The 27,247-nt window shown below is 42.2% G+C and overlaps 1 protein-coding gene across 2 annotated transcripts in view; it reads left to right on the top strand.

The window, feature by feature from the left end:
* Window positions 1–20,738, top strand: part of ADGRA1 (adhesion G protein-coupled receptor A1) — a 336,089-nt gene extending 315,351 nt beyond the window's left edge. For both annotated transcript variants that reach the window (XM_079978410.1, XM_079978411.1), the window contains 2 exons: window positions 13,309–13,410; window positions 16,790–20,738. In XM_079978410.1, coding sequence (XP_079834536.1) covers window positions 13,309–13,410; window positions 16,790–18,011 — 1,324 coding nt within the window. In that variant the 3' untranslated portion in view covers window positions 18,012–20,738. The remainder of the gene's footprint in view (window positions 1–13,308; window positions 13,411–16,789) is intronic.
* Window positions 20,739–27,247: the final 6,509 nt, after the last annotated feature.

Here is a 27,247-nt window from a genome sequence, read left to right as displayed (position 1 = left end):
AAGGAACTGGCTTGGCAGATTCAGCAGCCTCTTCCACAGTACTCTATCCCTTGCAGGGTACAGGATCAAAGGCCTGGAAGGGATCCACAGAGACCATCAAGACTGATCCCCCCAACTCATAACAATGCGCATTCCCTACACACACACATTTTATGGTGTCTCCCTCACAATAAGCTATGGGAAACCTGTGTGCATGTAGCAATGAAGGCGTAGCAAAACAGTTCCTCATCCAAGGATCTTGTTTGTGTCTAGCAATATGATCTACTATTGCTCCTAGCATTGATAAAAATGTAGAGCCTAGCTGAAGATGCATTGTGAATTGTTGCACAGATATTTTAGTATTTTATTTAGTTGACATGTTGCGTGTTAAATCTTCCTGTTGCTTGCTGTATATCACCTTTACTGGGGTTTGCTTTAATCTCATCAGCCTACAAACTCAGCAGCAGCAGCCTCTTTTTTCAACTGGCACTTGACCTTTGCTTAGTCCTCCATCCCATAGTCTTCTCTCTCCCATCAACCTGTAACTTACCATGTTTATAAATCTATCCCATAAATCAGCAAGTGTATGCCAAGTCACCTTGCACATACTAAACGAAAAGTGAAGCAGCCAAAAATAAATTCACCTGAGAAATAGCGTGCAAAGCTCTGGCTCAGCTGTCTTTCCGGCAGGCTGTAAAATCTAGGCTTGAAAAAGAACTGAGCAAAAGAACCAGAGAAGTGTCCCAAATAATAAATCTAGTATTGTATTCAGGTTGCTCCTTTTCTCCTTCTGAGTATCTGGATTTAAGATGCTTCCCGGGAGTTTGGTTGCAATCCCGAGATTACTATAAATGAATAGTGAGGTCAGAGGCAATAATAACTGTTCTTAGCAGCTAAAAGTCTTCATCTGTTTGTGCATGGATGAGCTTGCAGTTAGATAAAAGGTGATGTATCAGAATCGTGGCGTCAAAAGAAACAAATTGCAAAGCAGCATGGATCATGTTGTTCTTGGAAAGTTTTGGGAATGAACCAGAATAATAAAGCGATTTTCTTTCTGTCGACTAAACATGCAGACATGAATTCAGAACAGAAAGGGCAAGGCATATAGAGGCAAGACACATATTCATCTGTTGCCAGAATAGGAACAATGCAAATGCAGCTTTGGTGCTGGAACAGAAGACTAACCTTGAAGATGTGGGTCAGTATAATGCTACTTCAAACCTACATGAACAAACAACTAGGAAGGGACATGAATGGGTCATCTCTCTCTCTCTCTCTCTCTCTCTCTCACACACACACACACACACACACACACACACACCCCACTCATTTATTTATTAACTTACTACTTTGGCGTTCTGCTCCTTTGTTCAGAAATTTGCTTTTAATAACCCTAACTGAATTGATATTTTCATTCCCTGGCATCTCCCTGTGACATCATCACCAGCTGGCATTGTTTACTTCAACCAGATTCCTGCTGGACTTCCTGAGGTGCAAAGTTTTTCAAACTGTGTGTTGTGACATTGTAGTGTGTCGGCTGCAGTGTGTCGGTGTGTCACGTGAACGCTCCTTGCACTCCTGCCAGGGGTGGAAAGGGGTTAGTTTAGCCTCCAGTTTGCTAGTAAAACTGAATTACCGTGTTGCAAAATGATGCATGTCTAAAAAGTGTGTCACCAACATTATAAGTTTGGAAAGCTCCGTCCTAAGTTTTTGGTCTACTCTCACCTCTGACAAATCAAGACAGCTAGGATAGCAGTTCTCTAGCATTTGTGTGTGTGTTTTTAACTTATATGCCACTTAATATAACAAATTTATACAAATTGCACTAATTGCACTAATAAAATCACAAGCCAAAAAGTAAGTGCATATTATCAAAATGCAGTAAAAAACAAACAATAAAAAGGTAAACAAACATTAAAAGCAGAAATACTGAGCAGTGTGCTCTGAAAATTAAGTCTGGAAAAGCCTGGAAGTTGGAGTTCCTTAAGGTTGCCAAAGGTGCTGCCTCATCACAATAGATGTGATATAGAAACAGGTTAGAACTTGCTTTTGCTGGAAAAGGTACTGGGGAATTATATATTTTTCATAGTTGCAGTTCAATCACCATTGTATCGCTTTATGTTGGAATGGCAGCGCCTTTGAATTCTTTGCTGAGTGCCACAGTGCTGCATTGAAATTTCAATAAAAAGGTAATAGAAGAAGATTAATGTAAACTCAGAACATTTGAGTTGTAAAATCTTGTAGCTGCAACAAACCAAGTAGGTCATCAAATCTAACTCCTTGCTGTAAGGCAGGATATTGCACTCTTGAAGCATTCTTTAATAGGTGAGTCTCTACAAGTCCTCCAAGACTTCATAGTTTTTCTGGGCAGGACTGATCTTATGTGCAATTCCACACACTGTTGTTTTTCTTGTCCCAATTATGTTTTCTATTTGATAGGCAAAGCTTTTGAAAATCAAAAACTCCTGGGCAGGTGGAACATTTATGAATGATGCATATACCGTAGTTAGGAAGTTGTGCCCTGCTCCCCACTAGCAACAAGGTAAAAACTACACACACACACACACACACACACACACACACACATATATATATATATATATATATATATATATATATATATAATCTCAATCACATGTTACCCTTGGAACATAGTGAGCTTTAAAAAACAAAAAGCAGGGTAAACTGCATTATCATTCAGTCAGCCAAAGCCAGTCATCATATACCCTTTACCCACCATAATGTTTATTGTGCATCGTATGTGGTCAGAATATACCCACTGGCTCTTGCTGATTGGGCCAAAGTAATTGAAAACCTGCTGAAACAGCTGCAAATCTGATGGAACACAAGAGCAGCAGTAGTTCTGAACCCAGAGGGAAAGTTTCCAAATAATCATTTCTGTTCAGGCTCCATTTGTTAGGCTGGGGGAAAATTCGTCTATATGACATTCTCTGGCAAACCTTCTAAAACATTCATAGAAGTGGATAGTGTATTAAGGTTGTCAGGATTAATTCTTGTTGTTCCCTCGGAGCACCGTCAACAGAAAGAAAGAACCTTTGGGTAAGGCAAGGAGGCCAGCCATCATATCAGTGCCTCCAATCTTCTGTAGATATAATGAGTTACAACAGATTTTCCATGGGTAGAATTTGGGGCAGTAGATAGAAAGGCTTGTCGCTGTTGTTGTTCTGTGGTCTACATAAGCATATTTCATTGGAAACCTATTGAATGGAAATATTTAACATTCTGGGCTGTTGTAAAGCTGGATGGTATTATCTTTTCTTTTCATCATTTTATATGTTCAGGGTGAGGAAGAATAAATATGTGTCAAGCCTATTCATCAGTTCAGAATTAGTTCAGGTGTACTCATGATATATATTTATGTAGGATTAGGATAAGGATTGTGGAATTCACAAGGGGCTGTGCGATTCAATAAGCTGATTTGTAAAAAGGCTTGATTTTCCAAGACAAGAAGCACTGAGTGAGTTGCTACGGTCTGCCACACACCTCCCCCCCCCCCCTTTGGACTCACTGTTGCTCTTTTCCATATATTCTCAGTAAGACCTAGGCTGGTATCCAGTTATGGCATCCCTCTTTCACTTTGGACTTCAGCTTGTGCCAATAGGACTTACCTTTTTTCTTCCATCCCCCTGCACGCCTCCAAAATCAGTACCAGAACATTTGTGGCAGCAGGGTTAGTTGTGGTGAGGACAAGGACTGCAGTGGCGAGGGTCAGAGCATAGTGTTGATAATGCCAAGGTTGCAGGTTTGATCCCCATATGGGGAAGGGAGCTTTGGAAGTTTTGTTACTGTGAGCACTTCTAAGATTTGCATGAGAGAAAGAATTCAGCCAAGCACATCTTCTCCCATCACTACGGCAGCCCTGTGACCTGGCCACTCTAATGGAGAAGCAGAGACTGAAAAGTAGTGTTGAAGTCTGATTTCAACATATCTATTTAAGCTAAACATCCACTTCTTTGCCTGTAGGCTTCCAGTTTCTGGTAATATGCTTCATCATCCTTCAGATAGTTGCTTGTGACTATAACAATGCCATAATGTCTGCAATTTTATTTTATTTTTTCATATTTGAAAGAACCCGTGTTCATATTTGAATGTGACATTTCAGCTGGATTTCCTCTAGCTTCCATCTGCTACAGGGCAAACAAAACCCTTGTGAGCTCTCAGAGTGCTACAAGGGGACATTGTGTTAAATGTCTTGCTGTCTCCATTTAAAACAATGAAGCAGCACCTGAGGCTTGGAAGAAGCACATGGTTTTGGTTTGAGAATCTAAGGATTATCACCGAGTCCAAGCAACCCAGAGGCAATCCATCTAAAATGTCACATGTGAATAAAAGTGTTTGGTTTTGTAGAATGATCATTGATGTCATTTTGTTTTTCATTTCTTTGGTCGTTTTAGAAATGTATTGGCCTGTAGAATTCAGTACCACACTGGGATATGTATCGAAAGGGAAAAATCCAGAGGCTAACTTACTTTTCTTAAATGCATAATAAAGACGAGCTTGTAGACTTTGGGAGGAGGCTTTTAAAAATAACTTAATGACAGCAATGATAATGCTACACCTAAAGAGGGTAGTGGGGAAGAAACTGGGAGAAGGTGGGTGGCTGTAAAAATAAGGAACTGTACTGTTTAGGATAACAAGGGGAAAACATGAATAAACTATGAAATATGTTGTGAAAGGTGTTGGTGGTGGGTGCAGCAGAGCTGTGGTTATGACAGTCTGGATCAGGGATTTAGGGACTTCAAGGCCAGCTCTTTTCATGAGGTAGAATGAGACTCTTGCCTCAGGTGGCAAGTGAGTTGGAATGGCCAATAAGCACCCCTAACCCCCTATGCTATTTCTCATCACCAACACACTTAGGGAAGGCAGTTCTCCAGCAACTGCCACCCTGTCTAATCCTGCTTGCCACATTGCTGTGGCTTCTTAATTTCAGTTGAGTCTCTACTGCCACAGCTGCCTCTGCTCACTGCCAGTGTGGTGTAGTGGTTAGGAGCAGTAGTCTCCTAATCTGGGGAACCGGGTTCGTGTCTCCGTTCCTCCACATGCAGCTGCTGGGTGACCTTGGGCCAGTCACACTTCTCTGAAGTCTCTCAGCCCCACTCACCTCACAGAGTGTTTGTTGTGGGGGAGGAAGGGAAAGGAGAATGTTAGCCACTTTGAGACTCCTGAAGGGGAGTGAAAGGCGGGATATCAAATCCAAACTCTTCTTCTTCTTCTGTTGACTACTTGCAGCCAGGAGTGTGTTAACTCAATAAAGCCATGCTCATGTGAGGAAAAAGAGCAGTGTTGGTTACGACTGTGCACATTACCGAGGAGCAGTTGGCAGACCTGTGCACCGCTTTTACCCCACAAAGAGGATTAAATGCTGTGACATTATTTGAGGACATCCCAGGGTTCTTCTTTGTTCTGCTTTCTGGCGAGGATGTTGCTTCTGTCTTTGAGGAGAGGCGCTGTGGGAAGGGTTGAGAAGGTCCTGCTCTACCATTTACATTTGGCAAACTGATCTGATGTTGAGTGTGCGTATTACCACCAGAGTAGACTCTACTCTGCAACACACACTGTGAGGAACTGCCTTTGAGAGGGTCTGGAAGCTTCCGCTGGTGCACAATACAGTACCTAGTTGCTTGCGGTGACCAAGCAACTGAAGTATATGACTTCAGTTCTGACAAAATGGTTTCCATTGCACTTCCAGACTCAACTGAAAGTGCTGGTAAGTACCTTTAAATCCCAGTCCAGCTTGGAACTAGCTTGTTTTAAAACTCAGCTGCATCCATTTGAACCTTCCCAACCTTTAAGATTGCCTATGGAAGCTCCACTTGCAGGCTGGTTAGCTGTTACAAGAAATGACTTTTCAGTGATGGCCCCCTCATTATCAGACTCCCTTCTGTGGATCTCCCTTGCAGATTGTTGCTGAATGAACTGTGAAGACCTGGCTTTCTTTTTTACTTATTGAGACTGGTCCACTAAGCATACTTTAATCCCTATTGCTGTTTTAATTTTTGCTTTTCTGTTTTTCTGTTGATGAAATAAACCGAATTGTTACTCTTATTGTAAAATGTGTATATTATTGTTTTACTTTGTGTTATGATGTGAAATGCCTTGAGAAAGCTGTATAGCCCTGAAAGGCAGTTTACAGATAAACAAGTAAATATCAGGCTGAAGCAACTGTGCGTAAATAGCCAAAAGTGACACAGAGTCACATCTTCAACTTTTTGAGATGTTTGGTTTTATTTAACAGCCTGGAATGCAATGAGAACAACTTGAATCACATCCTATTTATCAACATGGATGGCAGAAGAAAAGTGGTCTGTGATTTGGAATTCCCCTGTCTCATAATGATTAAAGAAAAATGGTATTCAGTGACATGAAGGGACAGTGACATTTTTATTATTATTTTTGCACTGACACAGGGACAAAAAGTCGAATGGTATGCTGTCTGATGTTGTAGAGACCTCTCTAGGGTTGGATGGAAAGATTCGATCTATACTATTAAAAACACCTCTAGTTTTATTCTTACACAAGGCATCAACGTTTTTGGAAAGCCTAATTGTTTGCAATTGAATGCAGTGGTTCATGGTGGTATGCAAACATATTTTCTCTAGTGCAAACATCTGTCAAATCCATCTGGTGAACTGCCTATTCTTATAGGTCTTATTGGAGATCTTGAATCATTTTAGCCAATCACTACTTATTTAGGGTGCAATCTGCTAAGGAACAAATGGGAGCTGTGCAGTAGCTCTGGTATGCTGTTGCAGAGTTTCTGTCCAAAATGAGATTGCATTTTCAGTGAAATTGCATCTTAAATACATTCCCTAATGTAGGTTTTTGTCTGTCCTTACACTCCCTTATAGATTATGAAATCTTTTATGAAGAACAACTGGTTTTGCTTCTCTCAAAGAGCAATGGGCAGTCAATTCTGCATACAAATCATTTTGGGTTTTTCATACTGTATCCTAGTACCTTTTTTCATTCAGTTAACAACCCATAACCTCACCTGCTTAAGAGTTTTCTACTCCTTCTTGCTTCCCTCGTATTTAAATATCTTATTTTCAATTTCTCCATAGGCATCACACAGAATTTTTCAGTTTAGGACTGCAATCCTTTGTAACAATGGGCCTTACGTACATAGGATTGGGCTGTAAATCTGTTTTTTCCTCCCTCTCTCTTCACACAAATTTTCTTCTGAAACTGAAGTTCATCCTAGTTCAATTTCACATTTGCTGATGTGAATCTGTTAATTTAAGTAAGTTGTGCACAACAGGAATGATGTGGGGTTTAGATTATTTGCTTTAGAACTTGCCTTTATCTTACCTCTTATCTTTTTCCTACAAGAAAGCTATTTACTTCACAATCTTTTGTTTCTTCCTTTACTGCTTTTGAGTATGTTATTTTTCTATCATTTGGGATTTCTCTTTTCCGTATATCTCAGAGTTGTTGTTGTTTTTCTTTCTCAATCCCTTAAGAGCTGTGGTAGTACAGTGAGGAATCATTCGTACAGCCTGTCATCTCCAGACAGTATTTTAATTTTCTTTTGGCAATGAGACAGGGCGGGCAGCGTGCTGGGCTGGATATCAATGCAGTGCAGCTCAGAGACATTGAATGCATTCAACTTCACTCTGTACAATTTCTAGGATGTGTTTTCTCATGTGTAGCAAAGGAGCAGAAGAGCCACAGGGCTGGAGATGGCTATAATGAATGGCACATTTCACTGTTCCATGCTTTCTAACACACCTGAGCAGTATCAATATTTGGCACATATGAAGCTCAGAATGAGGTACAGTGGTACCTCTGGTTACGTACTTAATTCATTCTGGAGGTACGTTCTTAACCTGACACTGTTCTTAACCTGAAGCACCACTTTAGCTAATGGGGCCTCCTGCTGCTGCCGCACCGCCACTGCACAATTTTTGTTCTCATCCTGAAGCAAAGTTCTTAACCCAAGGTAATATTTCTGGGTTAGCGGAGTCTGTAACCTGAAGCGTATGTAACTTGAAGTGTATGTAACCTGAGGTACAACTGTATTATTTCATTTAGCATGTTCAGAGCTCAAAGTAGGAAAATGTTTTTACATCTGAATGGGCTAGTTGCTTGTTGAATTCCTACCTCACCTCTTCCCACAGATTTGGTAATATGAAGGCATTCAAGCTCATTTTGGATGAATGTCTCAGGCCTTGAGTGCAAATGGAGGATTTGTGAGTTCAGACCTTTAAACCCCCCACCCCTTAAATAAATTCAGACAAGACTCAAATTTTGGTTTGGTTTTTGGCAGAATTTAGGCCACAACTTTATTGATTACAGCAAATGAGTGGTTTCATAGCTCCACTCACTTCGACTAGCTCCCTGCACCGTTGCAGGTAGCAGTGACCCAGGGCACCAGCATAGGTCAGCCTAGGGTGAACACCCGGATAGGTGGAAAGCCGGGAACAGGCTATGTCCACCACCCAGATGTCACCCTGGACTCAGGCACGGGCACAACCCCCTCACAGGGTTGACCAAACCATTGAGTCCCTAGATTCCTTTAACAGAATACCCTTCACATAGAGATGGTGAGAGTGTTCCCCCATCCGTATCACCTGAACCAGAGCCTATCCTCAACCTTACAAGTTGTGACGATTTGCTACGTGGCAGGCGAAACCCAAATGGCACCAGCCAATCAGCCAAGTGGGGAAATTCCTGCCGTGCCCTTGTCCCAACAACAGACGACACATGATGGCATAGCAAGGTCAAGCGCACAGCCCTAAAAGTAAGGAGAGGTGGGCGGGTGTTCCGATCCACGCACTGAAAGAGGCAGCTCTGGGTCACGTGCATGGGTATATATAGGTCCCCTGATACCTTGATCCGTTTAGCCTGCGTCCCATTGGCCTGGTTAAACCCTGCATCAAGGGACCTATCAATTGGGTGTTGTGGCTATCCAATCATACCCACCCACAAGACAGGGTTTGGTTGCCAGGTCTCACTGCAACATGTACCCTCTTTAAGGGAGGACCCAATTTGCCCCTAAAGATATACTATGGATTTTCCTTAGGCCTACAGCAGGGGCATAAAAGGTTAAACTGCTCCTCCATGCCTGCTCTGATCTCATAACCCACACATCCCCAGATAATGCGATCTTCATTTTAAAAAATGTACCTTAAATACAAACATGTATTTAGCATGCTGTTTGGAATTAAACATAGGTTAGTATTTAGCTATGCAGGTGATCCTAGTGCATTGTTCATGGACCAGCTCTGCCATTTGAGTGGCTGTTTGGTGTTTGGGACTCCCTGTAAGCTACTATATCGTTGCTGGCTTAAGTTGTTGGACCTTGCAGTTCTAGAAGGAAAGAAAATATAAAGTCAATCATACAAACATCAAGTCTTTCAATGTCTACATCTTAGAACTCCTCGTGTTTATTTTGGATTATAGAGATAGTAGCTAATTGGAAGTGCAATGTGGTATTTGAAAAGGTGTTCTCAGACTTTTGCATATGGAGAGGTAGTGTCCATTGCCAGTTCTAATTTCATAACAATCTAAGCTGCAGTAATTTTATTTCAATCCCACTGTCTCTCCTAGGAGCTCAAAATTACATAGATCATGGGTAGGCAAACTAAGGCCCGGGGGCTGGATCTGGCCCAATCTCCTTCTAAATCCAGCCTGCAGACAGTCAGGGAATCAGTGTGTTTTTACATGAGTAGAATGTGTCATTTTATTTAAAATGCATCTCTGGGTTATTTGTGGGGCATAGGAATTCGTTCATTTTTTCCCATCAAAATATAGTCCGGCCCTGCACAAGGTCTGAGGGACAGTGGACCGGCCCCCTGCTGAAAAAGTTTGCTGACCCTGGCATAGATCCTAACAACAACCCTTATCTTGTGATCCTTATTTTTTTCCCAATAGTGTATATGTCAGGGGCTCAGGAGCAGAGGCACAGGGAAGAGAGGAGATGGAGAGCGAAGGGGAAGAATCCGAGGGGAGCGTAGGAGAAGAGGACAGTGGACCGAGGAATTCCATGAGCCTCTCCAGCGAATCGGAAGATTCACAGAAGGGGGCGCCAGTGGCCAGGGGTAGGGGATTCCCAAGGGGAATGCCCCAGGAGCAAGGGGGCAGCAGGGACTCCCAGAGCAGTAGCTGGAAATCAGGACCAGCTTCCCCACCAGAGCAGAGTGGGGGGGAAGAGTCCCAAGGATTGGGGCCAGTGCATTCCCCACCAAGGAGAGAAGATAAGGCAGGGCTGACCACGCCTCCATCAGAAAGTCGGACAACGGAGGAGAGGTCAGATCCGGCCAGTGTCCCGGAAGAGGGAAGCAGTGACTGAAGTAGTGTAACGGTTAGGAGAAAGGTCACTGGGCTGGCGCGAGAGGCAAGTTCAAATGTACAGGAGCGCGGGACAGCAGAGAATAAGGATTGGGAACCGGGTCCTAAAGCTTGCCGGAGGGAGGGGGAGGAGCTAAGCGACTCAGCGTCGGAAGAGTCCAGAAAGGGCAATGCCCCAGCGGGCAGGAGGACCCAGAGGAGGAGAGAGCAGCGTAAAAGGTGGAGCAGGGCTAGGATCTTAAACTGGTGTCATAGGGGAGGAGACTCAGACGGGACTTCGCTGATCTAGGGTTTAAGACGTAGGGCTGCACGCTGTGGCTTTGAAATGGAAACTGAACTTCAATAAAGACTTTTGTACATTACTACAGCCTAGCGTTGGTCCTCTGTGAGCTGGGACCTAGAGGCAGCACTGACAGTATATTTTTTAAATGGAGGAATCTGGGTCCCTTACTGTGGGGGAAGCATCACCTGGCTATAAAACTGATTTCATTATTGTGAACTGGTTTGAGAACTAGTATAGTTTAAAAGTAGCATAGAAATACTGAAAAATACATTAAAAAATAAATAAATAGAGACCCATCACTAGGGTCTGGATGTGAGTGAAAGTACTAAAACCCCTTTACAACCTGAAGCTTATAAAACAGCATTGTGTAACCTGGGTATTTTGGTGTCATGGCATCAAAGACTGTCACAACAGCTTTTTCTGTGGAAAGTGCTTTGGGGAGAATTCTGCTCAGATGTAGAATTCTCATCGGCTGTACTAAGCTGAATTTGGGGGAGTTACATTAGGATGGGTCTTTTTTATGAGATACGTTCCCTAGGAAACTGATTTAGCTTAATGATAGAGCGTGGTAATTATTTGCTGCTTAATTGCGACAATTTAACACACATTCCATGCACTTGGATGAATTTGGTTCGAAGAATTAAGCAAGTGGTATTTAACCAGTTAAGTGTGCGATATCATGTCCTTCACTATTTAATTGCATGCATGTTGCAAAAGAATATTACTAGGAGGTGGAGCAGAAGGGCGGCAATGCAAAACGAGGAGAACAACGTACAGGCAGTAATTCTTGTGCAGTCCATTAATCAGGTTCTTACAATAAGGTTACCAGATTTTTTTCAATGAATCCAGGGACACTTTTCAACTACATTGGATTTTGTATGGGACTGATCTGTAAATCCAGGGACTGTCCCCTGGAAATGGGGACGTCTGGTAACCTTATCTTACAATTCATCCTTGGATTCCATTTATGCTTCCTGCCACAACAGCAGCTTTTCTGAGAATCTGTCATTTACTAGTACAGACTCAGTGGCAAACATGTCCTTGTAAAATAATAGTGGTTTAATGCTATGAGCTAGAGAGCAGTGCCCTGAAAGATGGACACCTATTAATTAGTCCCCTTCCTCTCAAAATTATAACATTGGCATACATTCAGAGACCCTGCCCAGGCTGCTGCTTGGACTTCAGTGGCCCAGCTGATGTCCCAGGTGGCTTGAAATACTGCTCTAATTTCCATCTCACAATGCCATTCCAGCACATGGTGAAAGGAAAAGCAAAATGGTGGCACCAAGACAGATGGTATGTCAATTGCAGCACTGCTGCCTCTGCCACTGCCACTGCCACTGCCGCTGCCACCACCATTGCAACCCGCTAAACCCACTGGGACCCATCAGCATAAAGAGTGGGGAGAGGAGTGCCACCAGAGGGCACTTTGCTGAGACACCTGTCCAAACTGATCCTGATTTAATTTCATTATGTATGTTATGGAATTACATGTTTGGACATGGTCTCAGAAAGAGCCTTACCTTAATATATAAGCAAGTTTCTGAAAAATATTTCCCGTACCTTGATACCCACAAAGGAAAACCCACAATTGATTGATTTGGACCATTTTCCCCCAGAGCTTCAATCAAAAATGCTCCCAGAAGCATGAGAGTCCCTGCCCTTAGGTTTACATCCGAAAATACACAACACAAAAGAAGAGGAAAAAGAATGGGAAACTTGGAACTGGAAAAGGGCAGCAATTCTCAAAAGTTCTTATCTTGACTAAGTTGGGCTGGAGCCTCAGGGAGCTGGTTTCTCCACAGAACTGATGGAGTGGCTCTGCTTCCTATCTCTCCCATTTGAGGAATGACTCTTTTTAACAACTGGCAGCTGGAAGGTTTCACTGTCGCCATTCCAGGTTCTAGTATGTGTAATGACATAATCAAGCAAGACTGCAGCCTAGATCTTGTGCTTTCATTCAGTATTAAACATAATAACAGCTTAACTGGGAAATGGGAGATGTTCCCTAGCCCTGTTCTGTAAATGTCTGGGGTCTCAAGTCAAATGCTTGGTGATTTTTCTGCCCCTAGATTAGGCAGCTGGTGGGAATACTTGGCTCCTTCTCCATAGCTCTGCTGAAGGTCATTAGTTCTCAAGGAAAGAATTCCTGACAACTAGAGGTGTTTGGAAAGATGCTGCCAAGTTAACGACTGTAAAAAAGAAGATTTTTTTGGTTTAATAGACCTTTCAGTTGTGTTTCTTTTCTTGATGCTCTTTCTTCCCCGGAGTTAAATAACTACCTATGTAAATGTCGCAATGCTACCTGAGAAAATGAGATTAGCTCCAAGATTTTAGTTTGGCCACAGCTATTCAGAATAAAATGATTTTGTGTTCTGTATAAAAATGGAAAACCATAACTATCATTAATGCTTTCTTAATATTCTAAAATATCTTCCATATTTAATATGGGTTTTTAAAAATTTACATGTAATTGATCATTTTGCTTGTTGAACTCCAGTTTTTGAGTGACATATCACAAAGATACTCCCAACCTTGTATTATAAAGATGAACACCTTGTTTCCTAAAACACTTTGTATGTTTTAATGTTCTTTTATTTCTCATTTTAATGAGCATTTAAAGTTAATGACCTAAGTTACCTGAGCTTTTCTCACCGTTTCAAGCATGAAAAATCATTTTTATGAAGAATTCTATTCAACTGAAAATTCACCTGTCAAATATTATCTGTTAACAGGTTTTATCTGATTAGTGGAGGAGTTCCTTTTATTATATGTGGAATTACAGCGGCAATCAACATAAATAATTACGGGATAAAAAACTACGCAGAAGCGCAATTGTAAGTATTTCAGTATGCTTTCAGGCTGTCATATCCCATCATCATTCCTGCTAATAGAAAACTTAGACGGTTGAGTGGTTATATGTTTGAAAGTGAAATGGGGCCACCCAAAAATATACTTAGGGGACTGTCTAGATATGCAGAAGTATATTCAATTGTGATGTAAAAGAAAATCTGGGGTGGCTGGCTGAGGAGAAACAGCCTGACAAGTACATGCGGAGTCCCAGAATACTGATTGCTGTTGAGCCTCTATACATGGGGGGGCGGGCAGACTTTTCAATAAACTATAGAGAGAACATCTGAGCCACTAGATCTTTAGGGGTCAGGCCCTAACTACACATTACATTTTTTTTTAATACTAACCTCAGGGGCAGGCAAGGTGAGGGTATATAGTTTCAAGGAGGTAGGTTTTAATCTTTCCCAAGTGACGTTCCTGAGGTAAATTGCCACCTCTCACACTGCCCTTGGCAGTAAAAGAAATGCACTCATTGGTACCTACATGTAAACATCTCTAGTTCCCTGATGCAGCTGCAAGGCCTGCAGTTAATGTATTGTGTAGTTAGACCAGGCATAGGCAAACTCGGCCCTCCAGACTACAATTCCCATCATCCCTGACCACTGGTCCTGTTAGCTAAGGATGATGGGAGTTGTAGTCCCAAAACATCTGGAGGGCCGAGTTTACCTTTGCCTGAGTTAGACATTCACCTGAGGGGGAAACAAAGACAATGTTGGGGTGGGGGGAGGGGGGAGAGAGAAAGAGAATAGAGTGGGTGGAAGTGGCCTGCTCCAGCCCTGTACAGTTTATAGAGAATATTCTGGAGGAGAAGGTTAAGGTTAGAGGGAGGAAGGTTTGTGATATAAGGTTAAAACAAACACACACACAAATGTGTGTGTGCATACACACACACGTCACTGTTGTTCAAGGATGTTTCAGGAGAAAGGGAAGGGAAGAGAGCAAGTATAGTGGTTTAAAATTCAGCCTAGGGCTTGGAAAAGCCGTGTTCAAATCCTTATCAGTCACAAAGCTCCCCTTGGGTCATCTCTCTGTCACAGCCTAACCTCCCATGTTTGTCACCTTGTGCTCCTTGGAGATTTATGTAATACTGTAGAACATAAATGAACATTTTACCTTGCCCAGAACAGTCTCCCACTAGTATAACTATGGGCCTGAAACTGTCCTCTTTCCCCATGGTGTCTGAACAGCATTGTAAGGTTCCTTCTCCAAGCTGGCTGGAGCACTGAGCAGAATCCTTTTTAGAGGAGTCCCCACTTATACACAATATATTTGTATTTCTAATGAACTGTGATAGATAGCTTAATATTAATTAAGTGCCGCCTGAGCTGACTGGATTAAAGGCTGGTTTGCCACCTCCTTTGATTGAGGTTTTTTCTTTAAAAGAGTGGGGAAATATTGACAGGTTACTTTTGTCTGCTGCTCTTCAAGTAGCTGAGAGTAGCCTTGTATCTTTTTCAACAACCAAGGGAGGCTGCGAGGGCCACCCTGCGAGATTCACAGCCAAGGAATGATATGAAACTGGATTTCCTTCAGCTCAGCTCAACACTCTAGACAGTGCATCACACTGGCACTTTTCTGAATCTGGAAATCGCATACAAAGAGCACAAGCTCCAGGCTGTGTGGCCTGATGTATGCTAAATTGCTTTTTAAACTTTATACCCCTCGTTGTTTTCTTAGCCCCCAAGTATCAATTTTCTTCTTTTATAGAATTGTTTGCACACGTGCTCAACGACCCTTCAAACAGCAGATGGCTTCTCCTGGGCTTCTTGAGAGAAGGAGAGTAAGGAGAATGCCAATTAAAAGTTCATTTGCTAAAAATATACATGATTCAGAGCTCCAAACATGTACAAGGCTCAGTTGCATCAGGGTGCATGTCCCCGATCAGTGGACCACTGGCTTCTCATCAGCATTTTGTTCAGTGCTAACGATGCTGTGAAGGTCATGTATTTCAGTTCACGATCAAGCAGCCTTTGCCAACCTGGTGCCCTTGAGATGTTTTTGTACAAAACAGCTGGAGGGCACTAGCTTGGCCAAGGCTGTGCTAAAGCATTGGTGTAGAGTGCTCTTGTAACACCCTGGCATACACATTTTTAACATGTAAGGAAATGAAAGCAAATCTGACTTTATGAAAATGCTTTTAGTAAATTCCTTTTTTTAGAAACAAGACATTAGATGAGTGAAGAGCTCCGGCAGACTCCTCTAACCAGGGCGTTGGGGAGGGCTGCTACTCTGCAAATTCTATCATATTAAAACTTATTTATTTCAGCACGTGTGATTAGACAATCACTTATAATCAACAGGGTATTAAAAGATCTCATTATTTATGTTCATAAATTTGCGAGAGACTTTCCCTTTGGCACTGTTGCAGAGGCTGTACTACTTTAGTTTAATCACTTTAATCACAGGCAATCAATACCAGATATCACAATGTGAGCAGAAAACCATGAAGCAGGTGGGGTGATAAAATTGCTGAGGAGAGAGAGAGTGTGCACTACAGATTAAGCAACAGCACAGTGGGTTGCGTGCCTTATTCATTTTTAATAACGTTACTACAGAAAACGTAGATGCCCCGACATTAGTGTGCTCTTTATGGAACTGATTTTTGAAGTGTCTCCTCTTGAAAATAGCAGCATCCTACCACTGGGGATTGCTCCAATATTCCTTGGCATAAATTGCATAGATCTTGATTTCTTTTCTTTTTTTCTTTTTTAAGGGATGCACACGTGGATTCCTGTGTTGTTTTTATTGGATGAAACTGTTGATAAGCATTTGAAAATACCTGGATAGTTTTGTGTGCCTAAGAGCATAGCATAGATTCAAAGGTGTGTTCTTTCCAAGTCCAGCCAAAGATATTTGGTCAGCCCAACTAGCTGTGCTGCATGATCAGAGAGGGTTACACCAGCATCCTCGGTAATGCTAGAGGAGAGGCCTTGTGTACCTGAAGGAGCGTCTCCACCCTCATCGTTCAGCATGGACACTGAGGTCCAGCTCCGAGGGCCTTCTGGCAGTTCCTTCACTGCCAGGGTTCAAATCCTTCACTCAGCCTTGAACTTCATGGCGAATCACTGCTTCTCAGCCTAACCTACCTCACAGGGTTGTTGTGGGGATTGAATGAGGAAGGGGGAAACCATGTACACTTCCTTGGTCTCAGTGGAGCTTCCTCCACCCACCCAATCTGATTTGTTAGGGGGCCGGTCAGGAGAACCCCCAGAACAGATGTGGGGAAGGGAATCAAGCATAAATGCTTGCAATAATGGAACAATTAGAAGAACACGTTCAATACTACTAATGTGTTCAAAACTACTAATTTGATTTCTTTTTCTTTAAATCTATTCTTCCCCTCACCCCCCCCCCCTTTGACAGTTGTTGGATGGCATGGGAGCCAAGTCTCGGTGCGTTTTATGGACCAATTGCCTTCATTGTCCTGGTGACTTGCGTTTACTTCCTCTGCACGTACGTGCAACTGAGGCGTCACCCAGAGCGCAAATACGAGTTGAAAGAAAGGACGGAAGATCAGCAGAGGCTGGCAAGTCCCGAGGTTGGCCACAGCCACATCACCGATTCTGGATCTGTCTCCCAGGCGACATGCTCAATGATGTCTTCTTCCTTGTTGGAAAACGAGCACTCATTTAAGGCTCAGCTCCGAGCTGCGGCTTTCACTTTGTTTCTGTTTACCGCCACTTGGACCTTTGGTGCACTCGCTGTTTCCCAAGGACATTTCTTGGATATGATATTCAGCTGCCTCTATGGAGCATTTTGCGTTACCTTGGGGCTCTTCATTCTTATCCATCACTGTGCAAAGCGAGATGATGTCTGGCATTGCTGGTGGTCCTGTTGCCCATCTCGGAGAAACACATATTCAGTGCAAGTTAATGTCCGGCCAAAGGTTAACGTCAACGGGGAAAGCCAGGTCCACGTCCCGTGTCTCCAAGAATCGCCTTGCCCTGCTAAATCTGCTGTTTTTAATCACCCAGCTGCTAGCCACTGCAAACTTACAAATCTACAAGCTGTTCAAAACCACGTCAACTGCCTTTCACCCGTCACGCCGTGCTGTGCAAAAATGCACTGTGATCAGCTGCTGGAAGACGATGCTCACATTCATGTCCACAGCGAGGGAACTTTCAGGCCCAACATGCACATCCACAGATGCTTGAAAAGCAGAACTAAGCCACGCTACTTCAGCCGGCATCGGTCTGCGGGGGAAAGAGAGTACGCTTACCACATTCCTTCCAGCGTCGACGGCAGCATCCACAGCTCACACACAGACAGTCCGCACAGTGCGCATGACGGCCAGACGGGCCACAGGCGGGCGTGTTGTGCGAAAAGCGACCCATATCCCACCATCAGTCAGCCGGAAAGCAGCGATGCAAGTACTGTGATCTACAGTTGTGCTACGGTGCCAGAGAGCGAGACAGCGCACCATGCAGCTCATTTCGAGATGCACCCGCGGACCCAGTCTTTACCATTTAGCACATCCAGCCACAATGGGATTCTAAAGGGGAACCTGCACGAAGCCATGATCTACAGTTCAGACAGTACAGGAAATATCAAAACGGGGCCCTGGAAGAATGAAACTACTGTGTAGTTGGGCAGCCCAGCTCTTCTCCTTTTGCAGCTCAGACCATCTTAGGCTGCAGTCCTATACACACCTGGGAAACGAGCGCCGTTGGACTCAATGAGGCTCACTTCTGAGTAGACATGCATAGGATTGCACCGTTAACCTTTGTTTTCCTTCTAACCTGAGTAAGATTCTACATGTGTGCGTAGCGCATCAGTAAATTGTACAGGTTTCTCAACCTATTGTTTTCTTAATAAGAAGAGGCTTTTAAAAAGTAGTGGTGGTTTTGAAATTATTTTTAAAAGAATTATGGGACATAGTTGTGGGGGCTGGGGGGTGTTGGAAAATAAACCTAGGAGTAGAATACAAGGCAATATCCTTTGTTACCACTCACAGTAATGTTTTCCTTTCCTTTTATTTTATTATATATTTTTAACAATTCTGCATTAGCATCAGCCACTTTGAAATGCATATCAGCCTTTCCTTCGTCATTCTTATGGGGGGGGTGATTTTGGAAGTTACGATAGTGAAAGAGGAGGAGGAATTTCTAACCAGGTTTAACACAGCTCCTTAGACCTATGAAGACCACCTGTAGCATACGGCCTGTAAAATCATGTAGTGTACAGTCGCTGTTACGTCTCTCTTCTGCTGGAGAGGAATTCTAGGTAACGTCCCTTGTTGACATCTATGGTGCTGTGTTGGTTGTTACTTCTTTTTGTTCCTCTTTTTTATTTTTATTTTTTGCATGACACACAGGCCGGGATAATACCATTTGCTGTTTTCTAGTGTTATCATGTGTGAAATGCAGGGGCAGGGGAACCAAAAACCTTATTGTAAAAGGCCATGGCTATTCATGTTGGTATTACTCTAGAGCATTTTGAATCTATGAAAAATGGGAAGGGAGAGAAACCCACCACTGCACTAGTTTTAAGTGGCACAATCCTTTGTATAAGGTTATATGATAGCTTTGATAAGGGTCCACTCTAATGTCTCTACAGAGCATGCACTATTCATTGTATGTGGCACTGTGCAGTGTAATAGCAGCTGTCTCCATGAGTTTCACTTCTTTGTAATTATGCCTTCTGGAACCAACCTGCAAGCTGTTCTACAATTGTCTTTTTTATAAACAGCACCACCAAGTACAGTTTATCATTAACTCTTTGAGGACTACAGTCATGCACTTAACGAATTACTTAGGGCACCATCCAGCCCAAGTTCAGCATTTTGGAGGACCATTGCTTTTAATAGAAAAGGGGAAAACACTCAATGTGCTTATTAAATCTACCCCACTGAAACCAATGGGACATCAAAGTACTGAGTTTTTACTGGATCCTTCCCTTCATCTGACTTGGAGCTGTGTTCAAGGAAAGACTTGTACATGCAATACTAATAACAATGTAGTCCAGAGTACTCAAATAAAGGGGAATCTATAAATTTTTAAGACTGCATTTCTTTTCTTTCTTTCTTTCTTTCTTTCCTTCCTTCCTTCCTTCCTTCCTTCCTTCCTTCCTTCCTTCCTTTTTAAAAAGCCCCTTTCTAGGGAGTGAGCCTCACTGAATGCAGTGGGCCTTACTTCCAAGTAAGCATGCATAGGATTGCACTATAAAGAAATATAATTTTAAAGATATTTATTTATCACTTCCACATTTGGGGTGAAATCCTTTCCTTCCCATGCCCTTCCGTCCTCTGCCAAAGCAAATTCGGGGTTGTCTGTATACTTCCATGCAAATTTGACCTTCAATTGCATGACTTTTCATTGAGTTATTCTGCTCAGCTGCAGGATATTTTAGGGTCAGTAGCATTCTCTATTCAGGAAGCTTTAGGCAAAGGATTGGTTTTTTTAAAAAAAACCAAAAACAAAATAGATATCCATGAACATCTGGACACAAGGCTCCAACTGACAACGAAAAATAGAATTATAATTACCCAGTTTTTTTTTTAATTTAAAAAATTTCAATAGAGTCTAGTTATAAATGGATGACCTAAAGTGAATGGCACTATACAGCCACAGAGGGCAGGGCAGAAGGAGTCTTCAGCAAAAAGAGAGAGAGAGTGTGTCATATTTCCACAAATAAAAAACAAATGCAACAAGCACAATGTTATATGGCCGCCAAAAGAAAATTTATAGACATATCACACACGTTCCAAGTATCCATTACATTAATTTAGGCAGTTCCCTGGGGATGTGCATTACTTTATAGGGGATTATTTTGTCAAGATCTTTGCAGAGTTCAACTCATTATGTGTTCTTATCAGCATGTTATGAATCCCTCCCATTTATGATATGTAAAAATATATTTCCTTACAGTGTACATAACAGATGATTATTATAATTGTTGGAATGTTATATAAAAATGTGTGTCAAGATGAATGTGTTCTGCAGTGTTTGCAGGTGGGGATTAGTACTCAAAGGGTTAATGCTCAGTATCTGAGTGCAAGGAATTTCCTTTTTTTCTTTCCTGTATTTTTATAAAGTTAAAATATATATTGTAAATTACAGCAGATAATGTATCCATTGTGTGTGTGTTGTTGTTGTTGTTGTCATTGTTGCTGCTGCTGTTGTGTGTATCTTTCGAAGGTAAACAAAGCAGAATGCACTAGGTGGGTGTTGAGTTTTGAACAGTATTCAGCCTTTTTATGATTGCTTCTTTTAGATGATGCAAAAAGGAAAAAAAAATACCCTGAGCTTATATAATGTATATGCTGTATATGCTTGAATTGTCTCAGATCTAAAATACAGTATTTTGCAACGTGTGCATAATATAATTTCTTTTTCATCATTTCCTTTTTCCATGTATATGTTACTATCATCCCACAACATCAGTGCAACTATATAAGCGTAGATATTATATTAAATGCCACATCCCTGTATCTCAGTGATATTTATAATACTCTGTAATAGCTGTCATAGAAGGTCTCTAGAATTATGCAAAATAGTCCACACACACACACACACCGAGGTCCAGGCGAAATAGTCACGTTTCAGGAACAAAATCATTGAGGTTCTCCAGCTTGTGTTTCTGTTGCCAGTGTTGTTCTGTCCAACAAAACGAGAAACTACATAATTCAATGGGTGCTGCTTTCCACAGATGATCTTCTGTTACAGACCTCTCCTGAAGATTAACATTCAGTATTGATGATACAACTTCCGTATTGTGTCTGAATATAAAGTTAGCAAATACTTCTGGGCTAATTTGGAAACCATGTTATGCAATAATCTGTTTGCATTATTTTTTTTAAAGAAAATATACAATATAATTGCAGAGTAGGAGAACATGATATTAAATAAATTAAAAAATGTTTTGTAACATCAGATGTGACCCACATTCATTTTTGCGCTTTTGACTCTCTCTTTTTTTTAATACAAATATTTATATAAAAAGTTAGTTTCACTCTTTTGTTTTTTTCTGCTTATAAGCATAGTTTATGTGTTTCATATGCTCCCTTGTCTCAGTAATCTTCCCTAGCTGAATGAGGAAACATATCTAACCCAATGCAGAATCTGGGGCAGCATACCATAACCTGTTTAAACAAAACTGGAATGCCACTGAACACCAGGATCAGGGGTGGAGTCTGAACTCATTCCTTGGTCCACCAAACACCTGACCAGCGGGATTCCAAGTTCTTTACCAGGCAACATGGGTGGAATCCTATATACTGCGTATATACTTTGCTGCATGAAGGTATTCATGTAGCATTCTATGGTACTGATTGTCTTTTAGTTGTGGGCATATTACTTAACAACTCATTTTTTAAACAATTTGCTTCCAGTGTGAGCCAGTGTGCCAACCATGTGAGCCTTAAACTGTAACTTTATGGAAGAAGCATTTTGACAGGCACAATGTGAAATACTGCGCTGCCATCCTGTGCTGTAATGCAAGGTACCATTCGTGGATTTTATTTTCTCTAATTAGCTGCTGTTTCAAGCAAACATTTTCAGATTTAAAGGACCATTAAGTAAGCACAACATTGGCCAACCCCATTGGCCAACTGTTCTTTATCCCATGCATAAGTGCAAACCCATTTTGTCCAATATTCAAAATTATTTATATTTGGTCTACCATAGGCAGTGGGATGTGGTAACTATTATGGCACAAGAACGTGAAAATTGCCTTGCTGGGTCGCATCGAGATCCATGCAGTCTAGCATTCTTTTTCAGGCAGGGGACAGACACCTCCTGAGAGCTCGTAAGAAGTACACAGAGATCATATCTCAGGGAGACAGGACTTTTCAAAGCAGGACTCTGCCATCTCTAAACAGGGATGGGATAGGATACTGTGTCAGGCCCTGAGGAGTTGCTACCAGTCCATGTAGACTGAGGTGGGAAGCGTGGCCAAGAGTCAGGGATTATGTGGGTTGTAGTCTAGCCATATCTGGAGGGTCACAGACAATGCTGGGGAAAATGGAGAAAAGGTCTCACTTGGTCTAAGGCCTATGTTCCTCTTCTCTAGTGTCACTCAAGAGTCTTGCTTACTGAGTTCTGGCATCATGCTTTCATATGATGTTTGGTTTAGCGTTTCCCTCTCTGAGATATTAGTGTAGTTAGAAATGAAACTCAGAAGCTGAACGCAAAATGAACTCACTTGTGACCTGTCGTGTGTGATCTGTGGCAAAGAAAAAACAGGGCTGTGCTTCCTTTCCCAGAAGAAAGGATGGGAGCTTTCCATATGTTTTTTTTTTTTAATAAATATTTATTGAGATTTTTAAAATACAAAATGCAAAAATAATAAACAATATGACATGTATCATAACATATTTTCAAAGCTTCTTTGGCCTCCCTCACGTCTCCCGCTCCCACTTGCATCATTGTAAAACTTTTTCCAGCAATTTATCATCTTGTTTACATTCTTAAATCTCATTCATTTAATTTAATCTAATAATTCTCCAAAAGGTTTATATTTTCCTCGATCTCACTTATCATCCAGATTACGTCTAATTTAGTGGTGCTCAATTATTTATGATCTGGCATCCTTCTTAACATTCAACCAAATTACAGTGTTTTTGTAAATAAATCCTAAATTTCTTCCAGTCTTCTTCAACCCTCTCCTCTCCCAGGTCTCGGATTCTGCCGGTCATCTCAGCCAATTCCATATAATCTATCAGTTGCATCTGCCATTCTTCCAGTGTGGGTAGATCTCGGGTTTTCCAGTGCTTGGTGATGAGTATCCTTGCTGCTGTTGTTGCATACAGGAAAAAAGTTCTGTCCTTCTTTATCACCCTCTGGCCGACAATACCCAGGAGAAAGGCCTCTGGTTTCTTGGGGAAAGTATACTTAAATACCTTTTCCAACTCATTATATATCATTTCCCAGAAGGCCCTTCACTCTAGGGCACGTCCACCAGAGGTGAAAGAATGTTCCTTCATTCCCTTTACATTTCCAGCATTTGTTATCAGACAAATGGTATATTTTGGCAAGTTTAACTGGGGTCATGTACCATCTATATATCATTTTCATTACATTTTCCTTCAAAGCATTACATGCAGTGAAGTTCAACCCAGTGGTCCACAACCTTTCCCAGTCCTCAGGAGCTTTCCATATGAATCCCTGAGAAGAAAATCGCACAGAGACTTGGAAAACTCTTAATATGTTGTGGTGAGTAGCTGGACATACTTTTGCAGCCTTTTACTTTGACTTTATGGGTTGTTTGCTTGCTATTGAAACTTCACACTGTCTCTGGGTAATTCTAAGAACCCACCTAAGCAAAGGATCTTAACATTCTTCTGAAGACCAGATACTCTTGCCAAACTGTGCTTCAAGATTAGAGGAAAGCCCAAATATGTACAGGCGTCCGTTCCCCCACTTATGTGGGGGTTACGTTCCAGGCCCCCACATGCATAATGAGATCTTGTAAGGTGGGTGGCACCCCATTGTAATAGGGAGGTCACATGGGGCAGAGAGGAAGTGGGGGAAGAATCATCTTGGAAATCACTCAGGGCCACTGCCCAGCCTGTCTCAATTCTGCCTGCCTGCCGGAGGGGAGGCAGTGCAGTGGTGAGAGGAAGAAGGCCAAGGATGGCACCCAGCAGAGCTGATGCCAGGATGGGGGTGCAGACGGGCAGCGGAGGTGGGGAAAAGGCACCTCCCGCCCCACACTGCTGTTTGATCAAAGGCCACCTTCCCTCGCTTGGGCAGGAGGCCTGATCAAGGGAAGGGAAATCTAGTCTTTATTTTGTGCCGACCCCCATAAATGTGGTCACACACGTGTGGGATGCGTGTTAATAGGGAGGGTGCCTGTACTTCAGAACTGGTTCAGAGCAGTAAGGCTCAGTCTGAATGCATGCTAGTTGCCTCATTATGCTTACACTTTAGCACAGGCATAGGCAAACTCGGCCCTCCAGATGTTTTGGGACTACAGCTCCCATCATCCCTGACCATTGGTCCTGTTCTCAAGGAATGATGGGAGTTGTAGTCCCAAAACATCTGGAGGGCCGAGTTTTCTTGTTTTCTTATTTCTATTAAAAGGCATCTGTATCATGGAGGCATCTGACACCCCAGAATCTCGGCTAAGGTTTCCCGATTGTTAACTCACTATTCATTCTTTATCACCACTGTGTTCACGCCATTCTCGTTCTGTGTTTATAATATTGATTAATGACAAAACCAATATTAGGACCTGGCAAGTCACATGCTACACTGGCTATGATTTTCCCCCCACTTCTATGTCATCCATTGCTGTGAGTACTGTCATGCTCCGACTGTCAGAGATTAGAAATGTTTCTAAAGCTCAGCTTTGTGAGCCACAGGTTCATGTCCTATTTTATTTGAGGAAATAGACAACTTCCATAAGTAACACAAGAACCATCTGCTTTATTTCATTTCTGGGGTCCCCAAGGTGGCATCCATTGACACCACAGTCCCCTGACACCATCTTTGGTACCCACCACCAAATTCCCTCCCTTGAAGAAAAACAAGATCTGGTCTTTGTTTGCTGGTTTGGCTGATTGATTGATTAGGGGTGCTGTCTGTTTCTGGGGAAGCCTTGCCAGATTTTTGGTCTGTGTTATATTGGGATGTGAGGGTGTAGGCGGTTTGTCTATTTTGTGGGGCTCTGAGCATTGCCGATTTTTCCTTCTGTGAAACTGGTATTTGAGGAGTTCAGAACAAATGGAAAACCCGAGCTGCCATTTGTTGTGGGGTTTTGCGCGGAAAGAGTGGGGCAAAAAGGTTAAGTGTGGATAAGTCCCACAATGTGAGAGAAAGGATTCTTAAACTTTGACATGGGCAAACATGACCTTGTCACTATTCAGAAGCTTTGTTCTTTCTTCTACTTGTGTTGACCTGAAAATGCAAGCTGGTCTGGAAGCTCTGCTTGCAACATATTGATGGTCAAGATGACTCCTACCTAATCGGTAGCAGCTGTAACACTGAGCTCATGTGTGTTTCACAAGCTTTGATTTTATCCACAGGCCCCAGGCATAACTAGAGAGGGAGGTAATGGTTAATGCCAGCCAACTGTGTTCCCATGTGACATAGCCTGCCTGGGCCTATAAAGAGTGTGTGTATCTTTACTTGGGTGTGAAAAAGCCATCTTCTTGTTGTGGAGTCTGTCCCCACGGAATGCTGTGAGCAGAGGCAAGGAGGGAGCTGCTGGACCTTTGCTGTAAGTTTGTACCCTTCTTTAATAAATTGTTAGACCTGGGAATCTTTCTTTTTGGAATTCCAGCATATCCCAACTCCTGTGAGCCCACCTCCGATTCTGTAGGGCATTTCACTACTTTTGCTACAAGCTGGGCAGCTCTGTCAGCTAGTTCTTAAGAAAAACTTGTGAATTTCTGCTCATGGTGAACAGCCTTGCTATTTCTGAATCAATACCATATATGCACAGATCTGTCAAGTTAAATAACAGAAACCAGAAGTTAGTGAAAGGTTTTAAATGTGGTTGTCCCTCATGATTTAAGGCTCTTTTTTATTTTTGCTCTAGATTTTAAGTTCTTTATTACTTATATTAATAGACCCTTTGGGTGATTTCCAACATTAGTCAGATCCATTGAAACCAATGTTGGTACGGAGAGTTGACTCAATAGTTTTAGATGGATCAACTCTGAATATTACTCACGTTGAATGTCATCTTTGCTCCCAAGGTAGCAAAATGCAAAAGGAGATGGGCACTTTCATAGGGTCATAAATAATCCTGCTTTTGGAAAACAGGAAGTTGCCAGACGTTGGTCCAGCTAGCTCAATATTATCCACCCAGACTGACAGCTCTCTGGGGTTTCAGAGAGAGGACATTCCTAGCCCTACCAGGAGATGCTGGCTACTGAACCTGGGACCATCTTCATTCAAGGCAGATGCTCCACTACTTGGGACAATAAGCAAGGCGAAAGAGAAAGTTTGAAATTACTTAACAGAAGTAAATTAAGTGTGTAAGTCCCATCTGCTTTCCTATCCATATTCATTTGACTGTTATGCGCACACCAAGCTTTCCTTCCTCTCCCATTGTACATGCATTGAGTCTCTTTCTTTACCTTATTACATACTGCATATTTTAGGCCCTGTGTGAGTCATGCGAACTATTGCCCTTTCCCGTGATGAAATGGGCTACTCAAGCTGTAAATCATAAGGCTATTTTGAGAGCCACAGCCAAATGCAAAAGTCTACACAAGTAACCACAGAAACTGCTACTACCTTCCTCATATGGATAGCTGTGAAATAATTAACAGTACATTTAAGAGAACTTGGAAATTTACATTAACCTGAACCATACGAAGAAGTCTATTTTCTGCAGCAATTTTATCCTTCCTTACAGAGAAGCCAGCCATTTATTTTCTTACGTGAGCTGCAGCCATCTGTGTCCTGCGTTACACAGGAATAATGTTCTTTTTCAGCTGTTATACTTGGCCCTCAAACCAGACTAAATCCTGGAAATATTCAGCTGTAGTGTTCAACGTGTTTGCCAAATCTACTAGATGCGTGCTTTATCTGCATAGGCTTACCGATCCCTAAGAAAAAGTCTTGTCATTTGTAGCGGAACAAAAAATATGGTGTCCTTTTAATTTCAGAGCTGGCTATTTCTTGACAAAATGTTCACTTTCCCCACATGACACAAAGGATACTCTAATCATGTATCAAATGTTGGTCTCTGTTGCCTGTGTCACGAGCAGGAATATTTATTTGAATGCTGTTAATCTGAATCTTTTCTTCAAAACGGATCCTATTTTACTTCCTTTTCATACAGACAGGGAGAGAGAGAGAGTGTCATACCAACAGCAAGGGCCCTGCAGGCAGCAGTGGGGAATTGGTTTTCTGATGGTGACCTATTTTT

This window comes from Podarcis cretensis (genome assembly GCF_951804945.1).
Source record: "Podarcis cretensis genome assembly, chromosome: 5".
In the NCBI taxonomy this organism is placed as follows: domain Eukaryota; kingdom Metazoa; phylum Chordata; class Lepidosauria; order Squamata; family Lacertidae; genus Podarcis; species Podarcis cretensis.
This window is presented reverse-complemented; position numbering and strand designations above follow the sequence as displayed.